General features: G+C 43.3%; 1 protein-coding gene across 1 annotated transcript in view; it reads right to left on the minus strand.

The window, feature by feature from the left end:
* Nucleotides 1-23,553, minus strand: part of JAKMIP2 (janus kinase and microtubule interacting protein 2) — a 60,941-nt gene that overhangs the window by 14,245 nt on the left and 23,143 nt on the right. Inside the window, exons 2-17 of the mRNA XM_074916547.1 lie at nt 21,097-21,366; nt 17,381-17,878; nt 15,182-15,391; nt 14,216-14,314; nt 12,186-12,332; nt 10,463-10,603; nt 9,540-9,596; nt 7,601-7,720; nt 7,010-7,138; nt 5,977-6,060; nt 5,612-5,674; nt 4,003-4,101; nt 3,098-3,196; nt 2,709-2,762; nt 1,777-1,842; nt 859-927 (exon numbers count right to left, since the gene is read on the minus strand). Coding sequence (XP_074772648.1) covers nt 859-927; nt 1,777-1,842; nt 2,709-2,762; nt 3,098-3,196; nt 4,003-4,101; nt 5,612-5,674; nt 5,977-6,060; nt 7,010-7,138; nt 7,601-7,720; nt 9,540-9,596; nt 10,463-10,603; nt 12,186-12,332; nt 14,216-14,314; nt 15,182-15,391; nt 17,381-17,878; nt 21,097-21,225 — 2,064 coding nt within the window. The 5' untranslated portion in view covers nt 21,226-21,366. The remainder of the gene's footprint in view (nt 1-858; nt 928-1,776; nt 1,843-2,708; nt 2,763-3,097; nt 3,197-4,002; nt 4,102-5,611; nt 5,675-5,976; nt 6,061-7,009; nt 7,139-7,600; nt 7,721-9,539; nt 9,597-10,462; nt 10,604-12,185; nt 12,333-14,215; nt 14,315-15,181; nt 15,392-17,380; nt 17,879-21,096; nt 21,367-23,553) is intronic.

Here is a 23,553-nt window from a genome sequence, read left to right on the forward strand (position 1 = left end):
TAGCTGTGGATTGCTTTTGTATGGCAACACATCTGCTCTACATGGAACTAAATATATCATCTCTTTTTTTACTTCAGTGGTATTGCTTGGCATTTCAGTAGTGTAATTTAGAGGTTTCTGTGTGATTTTTTTCTAAAGATGCCCCCTCTAGCATCATGGACAACTCCTTTTGTGCTTTCTTATTGTGGAGGAAGAGTGCAAGTGCAATAAACAGGAACCAAACAGGCATATTCACATTCACATTATCTGGCAGAAGCTGCTGTGCTTTCACTTCTCAGCCCACCTGAAGCAGAACAGACTCAAGTACAGACACAGCATGGGAACAGCGTAAACCACTACAGTTACCCAACTCCTGTAGTTACGCCTGTTCATCTTGTAGGTTATTTCCATTAACTAGAATAAGAATAGGGTAAGGCACTAACTTTACCGGTGCTATAGCACAGTTCAGCTGCAAATGTTTTGCCTTTAGGACGGTATGGCCTTAAAATGTAATGAAAGAAAACTGTGATAATTCGTTAGTTTCCCACATTCTGTTGTCGAATGTGATACAACAGCTGATGTTTAGACTGTGAATCTTCTGAGACAGAGTCACTCAAATCTCAAAATTACTGAGCAACCTTTGAGCCCTCTGTACTCATTGATAAACACTCATTCTCATGGAGAGAGCGTTTTCAAACCCCTGCACTATTTCTGTTTCTATGTTATTCTTCCGTTGCACGTGAACCAGACTAGTAACAATTTTATGGATTCACCCATAATCAGAGAAAGCTGCACACTTTAGTTACTTTTTGCCACACGAAGTAAGTGTGACACACTGTGTCTGGTCCCTGCAATGCGTATTCAGGAGTGTTTGCTTACCATATCACTTTCCAGTTCCATCATCTTTTGATGCAGAGCAGCTTCAGCTCCCTCAATCTGCTGGATCCACTGGAGGGAAGACAATGAGAGCTGTAACCCACTGTGTTTTCTAGGCACGTGGGCAGCGGCAACTGGGACATGTACAGCCGCTTGTTGGTCTTTTAGTAACTTATTGCTAGTTCTGGGCCCATCCTGACGCTGCTCTCCCGTGAGAGGGGCAGCCGCAGGGTCTGCAGGTCACACTCGACAGAGAAGTGGCAGGATCACCGTTACCGGGTCTCTGGGAGATGGAAAAGCTCTTCCTCAGGTGGGCAGGGAACCCACTGCCCCCCATGGATAAGGGGCTCTAGCACCTCAAAAACAGCTTAGTGGGGTAGATGGCAATTCTCTTCACAGAGGAGGAATTATTGAGTAGAATCCTTGGAAGCTGTCATGTTGACAAACCATGTGCTGCCTTTGAGCCACAGAAAGCAATTTTAACCAACCCTCACTTTCTTTTTCATTTCCAAATCAAGGAACTTAGACACAAACTTTCAGGGGAAATTTTGCATACAGATCCCTTCAGAAGCTTTGGAAATCTCAGGACTAGAAATCCCACACTGTAACTAATTACAGCTTAAATGTCTGATGGTTTCTCATTTTTAAATTTTACATTTTACATTGTAAAATTTCATTTTACAACTGCAAGCTTCATTTGACATTCCTTTTATATTTGTGGTTGTTTAGACTTCACAGCCTGGGCCAGCTGAGTTTGATAATTTTGCTGCTTTAGCAAGGTGTTTGGGACTGTGCCAGCAGTTTATCTGGGGAAATCACTTCCTACACTAGAAAGTTTGACAATATTGACAACAGAGCAGAAAATTCCAGTGTTAGATGAGGCCTTAGATAACACATGAGAAAAGCAAGCACACAATTTACCTTTTCTGCCAAGGACAATACAGTGGAAGCCTGAATTATGGCCACTTGTTCTTCATTTCTTAAATTCTGTGGAGGGGAGAAGGAAGAAGAAAATTGGCAGCAGTTTCCTGCATGAATAAAGATAATCCATCTTACAGACTAGGTCTACAGTTTTCAGGGGATCCCTGTAGTACTTGGTATCCTATGCCCATTGAAACATTCAGAGTCTGTTCACATACTAAAAAAGAGCACTAATTGGGCCTTTCTGCACGAGACAGACTAATTATATGTTTTCATTCCATTGCACCTTATGAGAAACGTAAACTAAAGTTAGACCCATTTGTCTATCTTCATGCTAGTTTTACAAAGGTGAATCTCCATTAAAGCTTTTGTAAAAAAAATGCTGATTTACACCAGCACATGAGCAAAGAATCACGATCCTTCATTTTTATTTATGCACTTTATTAAAACATATCTAATGTTGGCCAGAGAGAGGATGAATGACCTCTTCTACATGGATGACTAAAGTGGGCAGCAATGCCCACTTAGAAAGCCTCAAGGGATTTGGTAATTCTTGTGTATTTATGAAGCTGTTTGCAGAGGCATCCTAGTTCTGATGAAGGTGTGGCTTGCTCAGGCTGCTGAACTAATTCACGTGCTTTCCTGAATGACTGGAGTGCAGTCAGGCCCAGTTCCAAATAGCAGTGGCCTTTGGACATTCTTCCCAGTCTGCTAAACCAGATGTTAAAGCTGCTACTTCATTACTAGTTCTCTGACTGTTGAATTCTCACAAATCCTTAACTTATGGAAATAAACACTCCCTAAATGTACCGTTCTGGTATTATGTAATTTAACAAATATCTTAGAAAATAGTCAGGATAATTATAGATTTCACTTACTCTACTGTACAAAATGCAGCTTGTAAACGGAAAGCATCTCCCACTTTAACTTACCCCATTGTCACCTAGGATGTCTAGCTGCTTTATGAGGTCTGGGATGCTGACATCCTGCAAAGAGAGAATAAGGTGAAGGCATGGCATGCACATTTGATCACAGCTGCAGTATTTGTCCCTCCTACAAACCATGTGGAAATCAACCATTTTGTTTTATCCCATGGAAATGCATCACACACTGATTTCAGTTGCCTTTAAACCAGGTTTTATCATTCTGGTGAAAATGATGAGTCCAATTCAATTGTGTCAGTTATCACAGACTCCTACATTAGACTGAGTTAAATGCTTAAAGTTTAGTGGAGTTATTAGCAGAGATTAATGTAACAGGTTATACGGGCAGCACCCACCACTCCTGCAGTTAGAAGTTCTGCCTTATAAAACTGACCTACCTTAACTCCTTCCTTCATGCAGTAGATCTGTAGAGCACTGACACCATCTGAGAATGGGTGAATCTGGAGATTAAATGGTGGGGACCGTCTCTCTCTTTCCTGAAAATAAATTGCAAAGACACCAGAGAGCATATTAGAATGAAGAAGATGCCCCCAGAACTCATTAAATGCCATAGCTACTGTCTGTATAATGCTTCGTAAAGCCAGGCTCTTCATTTTACAAGTCAAAGATTTGACCCTGAAGAGGGAACTGTACCTACGCCTCTGACTTCTTAGAGGAACACTCTACTCTTCAGCTAATAGAGATAAAAGTACACTCAACATTTCTTTCTCCTTTGAGAAATTCTTTCTTTGAGAAATTGAGAGAAATGCTCAGGTTCATGAAAATAAAATAAAAAAAAAAACAGCAAAAAGAATCGTGGATGCCTCCTCTCAGGAGAGATCTTAGCTGTGAACCAGGATGCAGCACTGAGAAAAGTACAAGACAATGGAGTTTAAGCCTTACTTATTCAGCAAGTTTAAATGTAATTAATTTCTGTTGATTTCAGTAGATTCCAAGCCAGCAACAAGAAAAAAGCATGCTGACAACAGACTGCTCCAAAGTACTAGAAAAATCATATCTGCAGGTGTGGTAACTAAGAGCCATGCTGACATCTATCAGCTAAGCTGCTCTATGTGTGCTGGGCACCCAGCTCAGAGAGGTGAACCAGTCAAGCATGGAGCTGATTATTTCCAGGATATTAGAGCTGACATACTTCAGCTCACAAATGAAATCGCTGGGCCTGATTTGTGACTCTGTTAAATCACTAGAAAGTTTGCGTAAACACTTGATTAAAGTTGGCATCCAGTGCAAGTGCACTGGTTTAATTTGCTACCAGCTCCACTGTAACGAGCTCATCCATCACCTCCAGCTCAAGGTTGCGGAACTCCAGCAGCTCATTCTGGTCTCGGGCATCCTGCAGCTCCTGTTGCAGACGGTTGTTTTCTGCTTCCAGTTTCTCTATCTAATAGAAACACGTAAAGTCAGGATCTGTGTGACTATTACACTGAATATCTGGTTAGTAGTAGTTGAGGTAGCACAAGCAGCACAAAATCCAAACTCTAGAGATGATTCACTACTTGCTGTCTTACCTCAGTGAGTCTTTAGTTTACAGGTGAGCTTCTGCTCACCAACTTCCTAAATGTCATAAAACACTTAGGCTAAAGGTTTTCCTGAAAGAACCCAATTCCAGTGAAGATCAGCAGGGACGTTAGCTTTACAAAAGTGCCAGGTTAGCTACAGATTAGTCTGCATTAGCTATTCAACACACTGCTCTCATGGTAAAGCACTGGAATAGTCTGGGGAGGGATGTGAAGACATCATTGTCAGAGGACTCTGGGAACAGGCTGGACAAGTGCACCTGCCTCGGAGAGGAGCTTGAGCTAGGTCAGAGATTCCCAGAGCTAGTGCAAGAACCGCAGACAGCGTGCAGGGAGGGAGAGCTCTCTTTGCGGGGCAGTTACCTGAGCAGCCAGCCCACCCCACACAAGCGCTGGGGTGAACTCACAGCAAGCATCTCGACGAGATCTGTCAGCTAAATACCACCCACTGGCCACTTGTCTACAGCCTGCTTGTGAGGGGAGAACTCCACCACTAGTCCCCAGCCTGCTCTCTTCTGCAAGTCTCCAGTCAGTGCCAGGACATGTCTTTTGCAGTCAGGTTGTCTGAATAGGGCCCAGACAAGGGCAGCCAGGGCGCATGGCAAGTCTGAGGACAAATGAGCCCCCACAAGTCAGTTTGTCTGGATGGGGAAGGACAGTACAGGGCTGGAGACTCACTAGGTGTGTTCATGGAAGGAAAGAAACATAGGCTAAGAAACCTCATCTGGGTTGGTGAAAGACAGTGGTGCTGGAAGTTATGGCCTCTTGCTGATAGCATCACATGTATGGCCACTGCTGTTACTGCTGGTGATATGCAAGCAACATTGAGGTCCTTCATATCCTTCTATTCCACGATTAAAAATATATACATACATACAAATACATACAAATATATATACAAACAGGTGATATTCCTAAATGTACCAAGGGACTGAACAGTACAAGTTCCACTGGACCCAAGTCCTTAAAAATACACAGAACACACAGGGACTGGGTGTATGAAAGGGTCCTGGTGTTAGAGGGTGACGGCATTTCTACTGCTGCTTCACACCCAGAAGCTAAGCTCAGAGCACCCTGCCAGTGCAGCAGCAGCCAACTCTTCAGTGCAATGCTGCTGGAACACGAAGGTCTGCACCTTGGAGCCAGAACAGCAAGTAGAGCCTCCAGCAGAGCTGGGGCATCAGCACCTGCCAGCAAGAGCAGTGCCTGAGCAGAGCGGGAGGGGCTTGTCTTTCCATATGTTATCCTGTCTATATTAATCTATGCTCTTCTATCCTTGTACTACACTTATAAACACCAGACTGCATGTTCAAAAAGTGTGTTGCAGGATCCAGATTACCCTTCAGAGTGAACACGCAGAACTAGGGAACATACCTTGTCTAAAAGCTCTTGGTTCCTCTTAATGAAAAGCTGTTTGTCTTCTACCCAGTGCGAGTCCTGTTGGATGAAGCAGCACTATTACAGAATAATCGAACTCCATAAAGTTGGGCACATTTATTGAAAATTGGAGGCACAACATTCAGGCTTTACAATCCTACAGGAATTAAGTGTCGTTTTCAGAACAACAACATATTCATCTACCAAGCCATAGCAAGGCTCCTGAATTCGTTAGCGCTGTCTGTTTACTGAACAGCAACATGATATCTCATGGAAGTCTGTACTGAAGTTGTGCTAAGTATTTTGTAAGCAGAGCAGGTAAGATCCAGCATAGGAAAAGAAAATACATAAGAAGTGCTTACCTGCCCTTTCTGTGCCAAAGTTTTCTCCAGATCTTCTATTTTGGCTTTATACCTCTGGACTTCAGCTTGGAGCTGCTCCTGAGCCTAGTGAAGTCAGACAGAGCATTAAACAGTAAAAGCCAGCAACGTCGCTGGTATTAAAAGGAAACCAAACACAGCAGAGCCTGGGTTGATGCTGTTCCTTCCACTGAGTGAGTAAGCGCTACAAAGAGCTTTGTGCCACCCCTCAGACAGGCATAGGATGACACAGGGGAACAGTGGCAGAACAGCTTCCCCTCCCTGCCCAAGCCTGCTACTGCCAGGTATTGCATGAGGGTAGCGAACAGAAGCTCAGGCATTCAGGATGACAGGCTTTGCTCAAAGACCCCAGTAAGGGGCAGTCCCTGAATTGGAGAAAAGTGCTTAGTAAATGAGAGTGGCAAAAGGCAGCGGAAAGCAGCAATTGTAACTGCCTGGGGGGTCTTAAAGAGCTGACTCAAGTCACTAAACAACCTGGTGCGACCGCACAGCTGACACTGCTTTGGGCAGGAGTTTGGGCCGGAGACCGCCTGGGGTCCCTTCTAGCCTGAATGATTCTATGATTTTATTAATGGACAAAATTTTTAGCCTTGGAAGGTTTGCTGTAGTCTGCATCACATTAAAATTTGATCATAATTTGCATTTCTCTCTTAGAAACATTCAGGCGAATATTCTTAAACTTTGCGAAAACCCACAGGTCCCCATTTACCTGTAAAGCCCAACCCCTTCATGCTTGGGCAAAAGATGAGAAACCTCTTGCGATTCTGTGCCAAATTACAGAATAATTACCTGCTTTGGCATGGCTGCCTAACTGCAGTTTTCAGGTTCAGGTGGAGGACAGCCCCTTGTAAACTGAGTGATCATGTCCACTCTTCATCACCCCTCTCTTTACATGTGTTCAGCAAATGAGGGAAGCAGAGATCTCTCAGCCATATGGATCCTGTATGTAACTCCAGTCCCTTGTATGTACGTCCCGGTAACAACTAAATGCTTTTACCCTCAAACAACTACTGACCTTGGCTTCTCTTTCAGCATCTATGATGCCTCCTGTCTGCTCCTGCAGTAGTGCATATGCTCTCTGCAGGGCCTGGTACTCCTTTGTCAGCTGTCGAAACCGCAGCTCTGATTCTTCCGCTGCTAAACCCTGAAGGATAAGAAAGGACATGTGTAAGCACCACACAGGAGAGCACTGCCAAAGCAAAGAATGCAAGTGTGGTTTGTTAAACACAAGAGTTGGTTCATAGGTCTTTATTCAAATAGCTTTTTGGTGAGCCTGAGTGATACGAAGTAATAAGAATGTGGAATTTATACAGCATTTATAGGTCTTTAAGCTAAAAGTGATAGATTTATTTTCTTGAAGGGGGATACAACAAAAAATCTCAGACTGCAATGAAGTCACAGCTGTAGACTCTATGGACTAGATTTTGAAAGAATCTCTCAGCACTTCAGTGAATTAGTAATCAAAATTGCGGCCAAACTTAATGAAGAACTTATCACTCAATATGCACTATAGAAACTTAAGTGTTTTTGAGAGTCTGGCCACTCGTTTTGAAAGTCAAAGTCTCTTGACAACCAGTCCTTGCCTATGGAAGGAGTCAGATCTCACCTCATCCAGATCATCATCTGGGGTTGCTGGTGTTCTGTCTGTTCTATATGAGGCCACAGAAGAAGTTTCAGAATCCATGGAATCATCATCGTACCCAAAAACTGTATCCACTACATGTCTCTAAAGAAGGGAAAACATGATTTCTGAATCTCCTTGGAAACAGGTAGCACGAGTTTCTGATGGGGGGGAAAGGTTAGTTCAAAATCAGGTAGTTAGTTACATTAAAAAGGCAAGACATGAAAAAAGAGCAATGGGCTACCCCTGCCATTACCATCTCCAAACAAATCCAAAGGGAACCACATTGACGAGCAGGTCTTGGCTGCTGGAGGAGGAGTTTGCTCGTTAATTTTTCTGAGCTGAGGATCTGGCTCAGTCTAAAACTTGGAAAACATAATGGGAGTGGGAACACAGCAAGGAAACGTCTCTGCCCTCGCAGGAAGACAGGATAATTGTTTGTTAACCCCAAAGCTGTTCAGAAGGCATCTGTCAACACGCAAGGAGACTGGTGTGCAGAGATAACACCACGAAGAGCTGGAAACATGTCCACAATAGGGAACCCTCCTGCTTGCCTCAGACACTGCTGATATTTTTAATATCTCAGTGCTTCTCTCCCTGATAGTGCTGTTGGTGTGAGTGAAAGCTATGCTGATACAAAACTGGAGTGAAGGAACTTTTATCTTACACATCTTTCCAGTACTAGAGTAATGGCCACACGTTGTAAGAGACTGCTCACACCACACAGCCTGGTTGTATGTCTGACACCTCGCTATCTCCAGTCTCAGTAACTGACTTATATCAAATGAAAGCTGGGAGTCATGTCCTATGAAAGTACAGATGCTTGACCCTGCAGGCTTGGGTGTAGGGTACGGATCTGAGCATTTAAATACTTGGCTTCTGAATAATTCTGCAGATAAAACTGATCAACGAGTATTTAAGATGTACTTCTGCTCTGCAACATTTTTCACTTTTGCTGACAGGTTACAACCTTCTAAACCTGGAATTTTAATCACACAAAAGAAACACATACCAAAGATGCCAATAACCTTCTGCATATATTATCTTTTTTTGTTCATTATTTTTCCAAGTGAAGACAATAGCCATTTTCTCCCATGGTATAATCTGTTTTAGAAATAGAGTTGACTGATGAAAATACTTTTTAGTCCCTGTCTGCTGTGTATTGCTTCAAAACTCATATAGAAACAATGTGATGACACATCTAGGATTCACTGGTCTGAAATTCTCTGTGTGTAGGAGAGAGTTGGGCTGCTTTCAAAGAATATGGCTGACATACTAAGGGATGTGCTTGGAGGAAAAAAAGCAACCAAGCTCTGTTTCCTACATAGTATTTCTGCTTTCTGGAGGTGAGATGTGGCTGTTGCAAAGTCATTCTTCACACCTAGCTGGTAACAGAGCTATCTGAACCACTACTGACTACTCAGCTCCAAAATCGTTGTAATAACTGCTTTGGATTGACCCAGTTCAGGGTAATACAACGGGTAGCCAAAGGCCTGTGGAACTGAGCAGGAGAGAATGACACTCCATTTCTCAGGCTTCAACTTCCACTTGAAGAATAAAGTTGCACAAGAATTTTGTTTTAGCCCGTATGTGCTGTGAAAAATTGATAGCAGAAGACAGACGGGAAGGTCTCTGGAAATGTAAATACATCTCAGCATAATAGACCTTGAGACCAATATTTATAGAAACCAGATGGAAGGAAGATTACTACTATTTCAGAGAGGGGTGGAAAAAGGCCCATTTTGCTGAAAAAAATGAATTTCAAAGTGGACTTAGAAAAGCTCTCCCAAGCTAAGGTGTTTATAAACCTGATCACTAAAGCAGATTGTCATAATCCACAAAGCGCTCTAATCAGATTGCTAAGTGTGTTCTACTACAGAGTCTACTAGGATTTTTATAAGCTGAAAACAATTTTTCCGCTTACCTTAATTGGCTTTGAGCTCCTTTTATGCTTTCTGCGACGAATGAGTTTCTCCCTATCCTGGAAAGCAAGATTAAAAAGTTACTCTTCTCTTGTTGGCAGCTATAGAAGGGCAAATCTACAGCGGAAATAAATCACTGGGCTTCCACTGACCCTTTGCTCCTATGTTCAAACAGAAACCTGATTCCAGGTGGAAGGGAAAACTCATATCCTCCTGAAAACCACCTGAAGAAGGAAGATGGGCTGAGAAACCCCTCGTTGTGCAGTTGCCTTGACAGGCTGTCAAAGAGCAGGTGCCGATGGATTCCCTGTGAAAGCCACTGGGAGGCCTGGTGCAGGGGCTGGACTCTCTGCCCTCCTGCTCTGTCCCAAAGCCATTACGGGATGGCAGCGTCGTCTCACCACTCCCAGCAATGATGCCTTAGAAGAAGCAACAGCCTGTTTTGGACTTTCTTTCTCCTTCCCCTCAACACCATAATGCAAAATCAGCTGAAAAGGGGACTGTCGATATCAAATGACAGAAGAGCTCATGAGCCACCGTCCAGCAGCACACGCTCTTCCAGCACATGATATCCCACTGTGTGCCTGCCCCTCGTTCAGGAAACGTTTTAATGGTAGCTTAGTTATGACGGTAAAACAGCTTGGCACAGCCCTGCCTTGTGAACACGTGGGGATCTTCCCAAGCTCCACGGTTCCTAGTCTGCATTCATTTCTAGAGCTCCAATCACACAAGGGTTACACTTTTGAGTTGTAGGGGCTGATACCCCACTAGAAACTCAGTTAAAATGTACACATGCACACCTATATCTAAACATTTACAGGTGTTAAAAGATATTAACCCTCCAACCTCTAGTTACAAGAAGAAATACTATCAGTGGTGACTGTACGCAGGACTCATTCCTCATTTCCTGGTGCTCTGGACATACCCTTGTTAACTCATCGATTATGTTCTGTTGTTCTATGACCTGAAGCTTTAAGAATTCAGTTTCTTGTTCCTCATTAGCCTGATCCAGGTCATTGAGAGATCTTAATTTCTTTAAAGGAGGATGTGATGTCATTTTTTCTCTCTGTGGTAAGAAGAAACACATAAAATAAGATCCAGCAATTAAAAGACAGAGACCACCTTTCGGTTAAAAATTAGACAGACATTTAAATATGCTTCAGCTACACCATTTCTATAATTTCATTAATACCCATCAGCACTTAACAATAAAGCAGCACAGCAAGGCTGCGTTCTTCAACCAGAACAACAAAGCTTTATATATCTCCTTATCGTGTGGCAGCATCTCCTTCACAGCAGCCCTTACTGGTCACACACCATCGCTCTTCCTCTGCCATGCATCCATATGCCCCAACATGTGGCAAACAGAGATGAACTCCCTGCAAGTAGTACCGGCTCCCCTGACCCCATGCCCTTACCAACATCCCTCACAAGACCACACACGGGAGGAACCAGACATGCTCTATCAGGTGAGACACGCACCCAGCCAGGAGAGGAGGAAAGGCAAAAAACGCGGTGCCACATCTATTTTAACTAGAGGTGTACATTCTGCCTGCTCCTGAGCATATGTGGGAGAAGAGATGGCTACAGCCCACGAGAACAACACTAGCCACCCACTGCGTGCCAACTTCCATGATTTGGGCATCTGTAGGTGAAGAGCCGACGTCAGGGAGCCGAGCATCTGCCCTGTGTCTGCACGTAGGTACCAGTGGTGCTGCCCACGATGTCTAACGCACGCAGGCTCCCACGTCCCCTCTCTCTACTGTGGGCAAGCCCAGGGGGCTGTGACCTGCACAACCACAGCTGGGGAAGGGTGTCAGACAGGCAAAGCAATGTGATCATCTCATCCCACCAGCAGGAAAGCTGCATCCGCCAAGGAACAGCCCCCCTGCTCAAGACCAGGACAGTGGCTCCTGCAAGCCAGAGGCAAGACACACAAACACCCCTCGGAGGGGAAGTCACCCCAGGGAACCAGGACTTCCACCTCCTTCTTTTAATAATGCCAAAGCAACACCAGTGCATGTGCAGGGACCAGATTCTTACGGATACTCAGGGAAGTTCCATTTGAAGGATATACAGACACAACCGCTTTGACCCCGCTTCATACAGCCCTGATGTGTGAAACTCATAGCCTCAGGGAAATTCCTAACACCACTGTTCTCCCTCTCCCCATCCATGCACCACGCACGTGTTTCATGGAAAAACTGTATGTGCTCAGTGGCAGACCAGAACTTGGCCATCATCAGTTCTAACAAGAACACGTACACCATGCTGGCTCAAACACGGCTCACACAGCTTGTGTCTGAGCTCCAGACACAAAACAGCACAGTGGGACAGGACTCAATGATACTTTTTTTTTTTCTTTTTCTTTTTTTCTAAAACAACTGAAACTCAATATTCTAATTTTGGGGACAGTATTAAAGATTGATTATGGATTCACTTAAATATATTGCACATGTACACATAATACACAATGTTATATAAGTAAGTCTATTACAGACCTAACTATGGCTGGACATTATCACTAGTATTACACACTACATACAACACATCCTCTCTGTGTACAGACATGCACACGCTATGCAGATGTAGGCACCACAACAGACACAGATCATACAGCGATCCTCATTTTGCTCTTCAGTACCAACCATTTCTATATTTTCTTTAGTGACTGCTTTGAGTTTATCTTCCATGCGCTGCAGGGACTGCATAAGTTCATCATTTCTCTTCGTGAGGCACTTGTTCTTTTCCAGAAGAGGTTTACATTGTTTCTCAGCTTCTCGGACACGCTTCAACTGGATTGATAACAGCAATTAATAATTGTAAATAATCCAAATAAAATATATTTTTTTTCTCCCTCCTTTGTTAGAAGTATTTTTGTTACCTCCCTGTTGAACTACTGTCCCAGTAAAATGCTGGACAAAGCCATCTAATGGAACTGATGCTCACAGCTTCCGTGTCTATAAATCTCAAAGCATGATTGAGCAAATCTGTTTCCAAGAGATGTCTTTATCTATGGGAAAACGCAGACACAGAGATGAAGCCACCCAACACACAATCAGGCCACAAAGTCCAAAATGATCTGAGCTTTATCTGCAAGAAACCCACTGATTTTCTCATTAAAAGACAGATTTGCATAAGTACCTACTCAGTCTGGATTGCAGTGATAACAGCGTAGTTGTGAGTCTTTTTTTTTGTGCGTATGCACAATGAACTTTGTTTTAACCAACAAATCACGTAACATTTAAACAACAAATCCCACAGATAGGAAGATATCTTAGGGTATTCTTGGAAGTTCCAGTGTTGGCACAACTAGAGTTTTAACCAAGATCTCTTCCTCTGAAAAATTAGTTCCACCCAGTAATACTGAGTGTTTTATACATATAATTTCTTTTTCTAAGGGAGGATAAGGAAGGTGGCATGTGGCAGTGGAAAGACTTTGTCTTCATGCCCAGATAATCGACTAACGAAGGCACTGTCCCAGTTCTGTATTACTGTTCCTCACTGGGAGGCTCCTGCCCCTTGCAGTTCTGCTGAGGGAAGGACTGTGAGAGTTTTCTGTAGCTATTAAGGACAGTTAATCACATTTGCTTACATCATCACATCATCTTACGAGGCTAACTATTTAATTTACTGATTTAAACTAACCCAGGGATTTTGTCTGGAGCAGGTTAACAAGCACCTGAAGATAAAAGGGGGGAGCAGCTAGGAAGTGGTTATACCTTTGATCAGCAGTTGTGGGCAAAACAACCTCTTGTCCTACCCCGACAATGAAGTTAGTTGTGGCTAGTCTGAACATATCTTAAAGTGTATGGTACTTCTAGCAGTACTCCTGGTCACACTTAACAAAATGTGTTCACTGTAGTCACACTGCGCAAGATATAGCTTAGAAGCCTTTTAAAAGTGGGTTTTTTTCCTTGTGAAAAAAATAGGCTGAATATTAATGACATGCAACAGTTAATCACACTGACTCCAAGCTACTCAGTATCACAGAAATTTGGGGGTTGAGAGCTTCTCATTTCTGAAGAGACACACATGAACATATTTGTAATCTGCAATCTTAGTAAGACATTATTTTGCAAATATTACACTAAGAACATTGAGGACAACCAAGCCAGCTAAACTGATATGAAAGGAGTGCATTAGGAGTCCTAGCTCAGGAATAAAAAAAAATAACCAAGAGTTGAATTTCACCACCCTTATCCTTAATCACAGAAGTAGCAATATGGAGAGGTTAAAAAGCCAGGGTGCTGACTTCAACAAAGAGGTATCACCACCTAGGAGCAAATCAGATAAAGGGGTAAATTCACTGCTGTCCATTCTCCCTAGTTCCAGTACTTAACTATTCTCAACCTGGTCAAATACTGGACTACAGATATTATTTCATTCACAAGTCTCACCATACACTACTGTATGTTCAAGAAGTCAAGGAGGGAACACAAGCATTCACACAGAAGCCTACAAGCCTCTCTGCCTCAACCACTGTTGTGATTTTGTACTCATGTAACTTCAGTGAAATTCCTGTTTAATTCTAGGATTAAAAAAAAAAATCATCCTCAGCTTCCTGAGTGAGGGAGGAGACACATTAATCACTGGCTACCATCCTTGGACCCTCCTCTCTTTGCCTTCCCCTATGGGTCCCCACCCTCCTCTCTCTGACAGCATAAAGCTCACACACCAGTTCGTTGCGTTCGTCAACGAGCAATGTGTTCCTGTCTTCAAGCTTCCGGATTGTGGCATTCAGCTCTGCTATCCTCTTCTGGTTTCTGCGCAAGTCCTGTTCATTGGCAACAACATAAGACAGTTACTGATTCTTTTCAAAATACATGCTTGGGAAAAGAATTCTCAAAAACCACCCATCAGGCAACATAAGCTGTCATCATCAAGTGTTTATGATTTTTACAGTGTTGAACATGCTGGCAAAAACATATCTGTTTTTGGAAGAACATATCTGCTTTGGGGATACTTTAATTGAAAATTTTCAGCTGTTTAAAAAAAATGAGAAAACAATCAGATGTTGATTTTTTTTTGTAATGAGGAAGAAAAAGCAAAACGCGAAGAGATTCTAATTTTTATTACCTTTTCCTATACATTGCTTCTATTTGCTGAGCCACTATGTCAGGTAAAAAATTACATCCCTTTCAGTATCAATCGCATTTACTTTCTTATTCCTCATTTGTATACGTGTAAATATGTGTATATTCATGTGCTGTGTGAACATCATATATTTAGTCACAACCAGTGAGTTGTATGCTTTGTGAACAACAGCAAGGGCTGTATACGTGAAGAATAAGACAGAGAAAGAGAAGGATCTCCTAAGAGTCTCCCAGATTCCATTCCCACCCCATCCTTCTCCCTGCCCACCTTCCCAATTCCATCTGCTTTTAGGATGTACGCTCTCCAGGTAGTTATGTTCATGGAATGATTCTTTCAAAGGGGCACTAATTATTTAATATGTTTTATATTTGTAAATAGAGCAACTGAGGAAACAGCCTTTGACCCACTAGAATTCTCTCTGAAGAATCTATGGACATAACTTCCCTGTAGTGAATAAAAGTTAGAATGTTTTCCCAGGGCCTGAGAATACATTTAAGAGAAACAAAGCCATGTTTCTGTTTTGCAGGGGCCAGTAAAACTTGCGTACAGGGCTGCTGCAGTGCTCCGAACCATCTCCAGCCCTTCCTGGGATCTCTCTCTTGGGACTGCTCATGTTACACTCTGCCTCCTTCACCAAGAAGAGCTGTTCATCCAGAGCTTCCTTCTGCAGCTGCAGCTTCTGCACATAGCCTGTCTGTGTCTCCAGTTCTTTCTCCAAGGAAAATATGATCCTGTCTTTAGCCTTGATCTCGTCCATCTGAAAGAGAGAAGCACCAGAACAACAATATAACTGCATAAAGGCAACAGCATTCCCTTCTGCAATCTAGCAGTATATGATTTATTTAATAGTAGTGTTCACCACTTAAATCTGCATCATCATACTGCACCAGGCTTGTAAAACAATACACTGAGATTCAGCCACAACAGTACATGGGCACAGCAGTAGATTCACCAGCCCTGCACAGGGTGAAGGCCAGGAACTGAGCATGGCATGATGTGTTAACAGATAATGGGATGAAGAGTTCAGGCTTTCAGATTGCATTTTGGTCAGTTATTCATATCAGTGAAAAGAGTAAGTATAAATTCTAATCCCAAAAAAGCTTAGACTAGCTCCTGCTCGTGTAAATGGAGCTATATTAGCTGAGGCAGTCAAGTTTACAGTCCAGTTCTCACAAACAGAAGATCTGTGCAGACCCAGTATTTCTTATAAGCTCATTGTCACTTTATTAATCTTCTGCTGAGTGCAAAGTTAAGGGTATTCATTTTATTGTTACTTCATTTCTGCCTAATATCCTAGGACTATCCAAGACAAAAAAAAAGTGCCTCTGATTTCATCTCACAGCAACTTTAAGAATGACGCTGAGAGGAAATCTTTAGATTAAAACCTAGAATCAGATCAGGCCATACCAGCCTTGCGACCATAAAAATTGATACAAAGCTGTTAACGTCATTGAGCTCAAGAAAATTTGATGAACCAGAATTTGCAAATCACTCTGGCAAGACAGAAGTGCTATTATCTGGGAACGATATGAATCATTCCCTGAAAACAAAAATTGTATCTATGCTGAATTTTCCCTGAAGCTGCCAGAGATGGTTTCTGGTCTTTCAGCTTTCTAGGCTTGCTGAAATCCTCCCCAAAGTATTTTTCAAATGAGCAGGGCTAGATTCTGATCTCCATTAACTAGATGTCACTCTGATGTAACTTCCCCGGCTCTGACAGCAATACACAAGTGGTTTCTAAATCCACTTCAAGTCAGATAAAAATAATTCTGGACTTGTTCAAGGTTCTTATGCAAGTAAGTAGCCTTTAAAAAGCCTTTCATTAGTTGCTAAAGATAAAATCATACAGTACATAAGTGGAACCTGAGTTGATCTTAATGTTACTAAATGGCTCAGTTTATATCCTAAATTTCACTAGTTCCTTTTTATATTAAAACCCGGAAAACAGATCCTCAATTTCTGATGAGAAAGAAAGAAAAGTAGTTTGTTCTCATGGCTACACAGAAATGCAAATGGGGATCAAAGGAAGAAGGGTCAAAATTCAGAGGGCAGATAGAAAAAATCCACCACTACTAGTCTGTACTATATTACTGAGCATTTTGGCAACACAGGAACATGCCTCCAGTACACAGACTTTGAAAGGGGGGGAAAGGAAGGGGAAAAAAAAAAATTTAAAAAAAAATTTAAAAAAATCAATCATTCTTGACAGTTTAAGTTACCATTTCTTTTACTTAACTATGAAATCTTGAATTCCACCTTCCATTGTCCCAGGCAGGTCCAGCTCCCCGGATGATGGGGAAACAGCAACTTGCAGCATTGCTGACATGGGCCTCATTTTGTTCATTTTCCCCAGTAATCACTGAGCCAAGAACAAACCAGAACACACCTCCCCTCCTGCCATGGCTTAATGTGTTTAGGCTGCCATCACAAGAGATAGAGGAACTAACAGACTGCAAGTGCAGAGGCAGACACCCTTCCCTAACACCCGACATGGCACACGTGTCAGCACTCCGCCAGCCGGGCCCCGCGGACGAGGCCACGCACGCACGTGCCAGCTGCCATCACGGCAGCTGCTCCAGCCAACCCCCCGCCCTCTATTTACGGCTGAGAAATGGCAGCGAGGAGTCTGTCACACTTCTGCAGACTGAGGTGTGCTTCAGAGCTCTGTTATTCACAGAAAGCTAAGAGGCACAGAAGCAAGCTCACTACAGCATAAGAGAACACATCGACTGTTTTGGTTACTGACCAGGCGGCGAATATCCCTTTCACTCTCCCATTTGATCTTGGAAATGGCTTCCTGGTGGGACTGGTGCTCACTCCGAAGATCGCCCGCCTTGATCTTATCGGCTTGGATCATATTGTTAAGGGCCTCATCTACCTGCTTTTTGGCAGACTTCAGTTCAGTAATTTCCTGCAGAAGCTTAAGGCGCTCGGAGTCGAACTGTTTTCTGGCCTCTTCACGAGCCTCAATAGTCAGCGCTGTCCTTACTTTGTCGCTGCTCCCGTCCCGCAGCGCGCACAGCGCTGACTTGAGGCGCTGGATTTCGCTGTCTCGGACTTTCACCATCCGCGTCATCTCCTGCTCGTGCTGTTTGATGAGGTTCTCCCTCACGGCCTGCAGCTCCTTCATTTTCTCCTCATGGAGTTTGGCTTTCAGCTCTGTGATCTGCACCGTCTGCTTGCGCTGCTCCACCTCACGGATGCGCTTCGTTTCTTGAGTCTTCTCTCTTTCAAGTTTAGCAACCTACATGGAGATAAAATCAAAGTCACCTGCCACCAACAGAATGCTCTCAAAACAAGCCCACCAGACACACAGCCATGTCAAACTGAGGAAGACCCTGCTGCAGACCCCAGGTGATCCTCCATGCTCCTACAACAAAATATGGGCCAACTCCTGGGGCATTCACATAGATTTACACTGTCTTTACTCAAGCCAAAACAACCCTGTCTTCTCCAGGTGTCTTGCCCCACAGTGACACTACATATATTTTTTCCTTAGGAAATAAAACTCCGTGTATATGTGTGCATTTGTCTGATAACTTTAACCCATCAGTCAAATTCACTAGAAAATTAGAGGGCTCAGAAATAGCAAGGTTCCTACAACTTTCATGACCATGGGCAGTCAATCAGATGAGAGAGAAGTGCTTGCCTCTACACGATCCCATCTGAGATAAGGTGCAAGTCTGAAAGTCCAGGAAACATTTCATCTTTTACAGATGTTCTTCGCCATACATAGAGTTTTAACAGGCATTTGTAGTCACTTCTTAGAGACCTCTAACAGAAAAACATGCCTCACTGGTTATTATGCTTATGGAACAGCTAGCTTTACTTAAAGTATGTCCTTTGCTGCTCTTCATTAACAACAGTTTTTTAAAAGCTCTTTGTCTATAGCTTTGGAATCAAAGTTAAGAGCACAACCCACCAGCCCTCAGTATGCTTACACTAACATATCTCTAGATGCAACTTCATATGCCTGAGAAATTCCACAATAGAAACCTGTGTGAACCTACACCAAAGGAAAGCAACAGATAAGGATTGTTCAGTTCAAAGCAAATTCAGCAGGTTTGTTATTTACGGTGAAAAAGAATGTGGCTTCAAAGATTGTAAGAACTTCCTCATTAATTCCTTTTTAAATAAAGGCCACAAGAAATGAGGAACAGTGAGCAAACCTTTCCAAAAGAAAAAAACAGGGGAGAAACGAGTCAATGTGAAAAAGCATAGTAGTAGGTCATCTGAAAACCCTCCAAGAGACACTGGTGATCTAGCCTGCAGGCCTAACTGATCCTTTGGAGAGGATTTAGCTAAGGTAGGAAGTGCTATGGGCTATATACGGAGCTCACTGACTTTTTTCTTTCCTTCCATGCTATCCCCATCTTATTTCAGATACAGCTTTCCCAAAAGAAGCAATAAGAAGAGTTTGAAAGTGTACTTTTACTTTGGTTTCAATCAACAAGGTCGTTCTGACAAGTAACAGACTCTAAAAATGAGAGGAATCTTCCTCCAAAGGCTCCATGGAAAGCAAATCTGAAAGATTCTCCTAGAACTTCCTCCACAGGGCTCTAGGATGCACAAAAACTTTTCAGAGCAAAGTACTTGATACACATCTTCTTAAAGGTGGTCTGCACTTGCAACTGCCACTGACTTCTCCGGAGGATTTCAGAGGCTGTCGATGCAGTAACTACATGGAATAATTCAAGTCACATGCAGCAAGAGGACTGTGCAGCCACAGACCAAAAAGCAGTTTCTTTTATCACGTCTGTACAATTCACGCAAGATGTTAAAATGCCTTTACTACATAGATCACTTCTGAGAAGAAAGCCACACATAACCTTAGCCCCTCAACCCCCAAGTCCTTAGGACAGGTTCTTGGTTTACCTTCACTACTCCTTCATTCTAGGTTCTTCCTTGATTTTGAATAGTGGTGACTAAAAATGAGCCTAATGCCCTCTTTCTATCTCTTCCTGTTTATTAAAAAGGAAGTTGAATGCACTGCAGAACAAGGTGTGATTATTCTAAGTGATCCATTCTGGCATAGCGTAGAAAGATACACCTGAACTGTCAACAAAGGAGTCTGGGTATCCACAACAGCACAAACGCAGACCCAGCCAGGGCCTGGGTACCACCCAGCTGAGCTCTGGGGTGCCCGGTTTTAGGGCTATTAGTTTCCAGGCTGCCTAGTTTGTTAAACTGAAATACCATCAGATGTGAGGCTGACTTGTAGATGTACCATTCTGATAGGAAGAAGGGGAAAGGGAATGAGGGCCTTAAGGGAAAAAGATTATTGCACCTGGAGCAATGGAAGAGAGACATGTTCAATAAAAGACCACAACGGCCCAGAATTCTCTACCCACTTTGGATTCATTGGCAGCGTGAACTTATTGCTAGCAGAGATATGAAAAGCCCAAAGATCCTACTTGTCTGACCCCTTTGTGGGATGAACACTTCCTTAAAGCTCCTGGCACTGTGGGTGACTGCTCAGTCTGGCATCCTGCTTCTACCCTGATTTTACAAATTCAGTTGTACCAAGATGTCCAACCTGAACCTGCTTACATCTAGGGGAAAAGGAGGAAAGAGCTAAAATCTAAATCCAGATTAAAATAAAATTTGCAGTGACGTCTGCTCCTCTCAATCCAAACTGCAGAACAATTCAGAAGTGTGATCTACTTCCTCAAACTGTCATTTTTAGCCCTCACTACTCCACGATGACAATGTCTTTAATACCCCAAGCACTTAGTCCAATTTAGTTACAGGAACAGACAAGAGCATCTATGGATGGGCATCCTGAGAGGTACTGAAGCATGTGAGCAATTTCATTATTTTGTTCCTCTCCTGTTCCCCTCCTTTCCAGTGTTACTCAAGCACATTTGAATATATTCCAGATAAGGTTTTTTGTTTTGTTTTCAAGACTTTCCTACTCTTGTAGCTCTCATTATTTTGGGCCATCCTTGAAGTGATGTCTAGTAACAAAAATCTGCTCTGGCAATTTCCATATTGGAATTCCATAGCTGCAGAGATAACAAAAGCAGCAAGACTCAGAACATAGTGGAAAGCATTAGAGAAGCTCCCTGGGCCATCAGTTTTTTGGCAGCTAGCCTGGGGTTCCTTAAGAGAATAACTAAGCCTTGCCTGTGTGCAACACATGAATGCCAAAGCTTGCAGGGAAAACAAAAGAATCGAAAACCATTTTTGCTTTCCAAGATTGTCATCAAATGTCTATGAATGAAAGGATGAAGAATGAGTTTGAAAGAGTGAGACGACCGCTTTGTTGCAGCTTGAAATCTTGTCTATTTTAAAAGGTTGCAACAGGACATCCACATAAGAAAATGTTGTATGTGGGGGAAGAATCAGACCACTGTTTTAGGAGAGAGTTGTATTGCCTCTCTTGATTCCTATGACTATTTTTTCCATGTGTTTCTCTCCTTCAGCACAGACACTGTTATTTAAAACCAAACCCTCACTCACCTTTGATTTCTCCTGATGCAACTCAATTTGAATGTCTGTTAGCTTGGTCCTGAGTTCCTCATTGGCAGCCTGCAGGGCAACAATCAGTGCCTCAGGCTTTTCGCCCTTGCTACGTCCTTTTTTTGACATGATTTCTTATCAGCGAGAGTCCACGTGCTTAAATATTTCAAATACGAACTGCCATCTTTTTCTGTTCCTTTCAGTGCCAGTTAGTTTAGCACCTACTGCATGACATTCCTTAAGGTCCTGGTCTCAGCTGCTTTGGAAGCCCTGTGAGAAAGAAGACATACTATTATTTGTCAGTGGACACTGCAGCATGACAGCTCACATGGTCATAGAACGCAAGAGATAGCTCACTTCTCCAAACACTGCAACCTTTGTCTGAAAACCTGCAAGGGAGATCCCAGGACAATCAGGCTTCTGTACGCAAGTCTGGCATACAAGTGGAGGTTCCATATACACCCTTCTGCTCTCAGAAAGGGGCACCATGCAATGGAGACAGGAGTCTGTTTACTGTAAGGATTAGTGACACAGAGTACAGGACTAGAAGGGACAGGTCATTTAATCCAAGCCTTGCAGATGGAAGTAACCACAAAGCAGGTTTAGTCTCAAGGATCTACCAAACATATAATATCTTCCTCTTACCCTTCCCAACCCCTGGTCCCACCCCAGATCCTGTGCCAAACTCAGACTTCACAACACTGCCACAGGAGGAGAGGGGAGGTGCTGAAGTCCTCACCATCATTCCAGGTCTCTGTAGAAGCAGAGAACTGATTACATGCAATAGCCTGTACCAGACTAGAAGTTGTCCCCTTTGCCACTTCCAAGGGAACGGAAAACAATTCCACAAATTATTTCCATCAACTGAATTTTTTGGGGAAAATTCTGTCCTAAGCCAAAGCAATACAGTAAGCTTAAACCCAAGCACATCAGCAAGACACGCCAATCAGGAAGCCAAGGGTTTTTTCCATATGGCTAAGAACACGAGTGTTCCTCTGTCCCACATATCTAGTGGTTTTGGGGGGTGGGTTGTCAGGTTGTTGGGTTTTCTTTGAATTTGTCTTGATTATTGGCACTGACTGACAGCCTCACATAAAGAGGTATTCTGTCTACCCACAAAACAAATGTGGGTAAATAAGCTCCTTAGAAACTCCTGCGTCCATGTGTCTCAGCACCGAGCAAGCATGGTGCCATGTTCATGTTCACACAGTCACTCTGACATTCCTACCACATCCACGAAACCTGCAGGAGTGACACACACCCTTTGAGACAACAGCAGAATCCTCAGTAGAGTCACTGTGAACTGAAGAAAGCAGACTCACTTCTTGCCATACTGATCCTGCTGTCCTGAGAACATTGGCCTGTATCACCCAGGGCTTCCTGTGTTGCTCCCAGTTACAATACCCCTGAAATCCTGGCATTGCACTGTACACCTACAGCTACAAAAGAGCATCTGATTGCCCCTCCCACAGCACCACACACGCAAGGTGGTAACAAAGGATCTAATCGTGCTGGCTACACGAAGACTTTTTCGCCAGGAGGGCTGAGACTGTACATCAGAGCTTAGCCTGTTGTAGGTGCACATGACTGAGAAAGAAAATGGGCTTTGGAAAGCAGTTAATAAAAATGGCTTGTTCTTGTCATGTATTATGTGACACAGCACAAACAGATCTGGTTTAGTGCTGGCTCGGGAAAAAAAGGAGGCCAGATGGGACAGAAATGGTCAAAAAAGTAGAAATCTTAGGCTGTCGATGCCAAATGAATACTAATACATGAAGACTTGTTGGGTTTGAGCAAAGGATGACATTTTCACCAGATTAACCATGCAAAGGAGGTCTTTTGAGAAAGAAAAGAGTTCATAAGCAAAGCAGTAAGGACAATAGATTTAAAAAAAAAAAAAATATCACAGGAGATTCTCTCTGGAGCTGTAGCCTCCAACACAGACCAAAATACATCTATGATACTCAGAATGCTGTCAATCACTTCATCTTCATTTTTGCTTTCTTATCTTACACTTCCTCTCTAAAAAGCACTTCTCTGTGAAATTCTCTCACTTCTCCAGCTTTCACCTCTCCCAAGACCTTTCTGGAGATCAGTGTCCCAGAGGGCTCCTCCCAGCACGGGGCCAAGGTGTGCTCCCAGCAAGAGCCCTGCTCCCAGCGAGCCCCCGGGCGTCCCGTCTCCCCCCCAGCCTGCACACGGGGCACACGGTGGGCAGGCAGGACCACACCATGCCTCCAGGACTGACCTCCTGCCCCGAGTCTCCTGCTGCACCCAGCAGGCGTTTCTGCCTTTCTCTGTGCACGCTGAAGGGCACCACCTGACAAAGCACCCCCTCCTCTCAGCTGGAGCCTTAAGGATAATGAAGATTTATTGCAGGAATTATGGGTCACATCCAGAAAAGGGTATTTGGGAAAGAAAGTGGGTATCTTTGCTATTTTAAAAACATTGGGACTG

Source organism: Athene noctua, chromosome 12 (genome assembly GCF_965140245.1).
Source record: "Athene noctua chromosome 12, bAthNoc1.hap1.1, whole genome shotgun sequence".
Taxonomy (NCBI): Eukaryota; Metazoa; Chordata; class Aves; order Strigiformes; family Strigidae; genus Athene; species Athene noctua.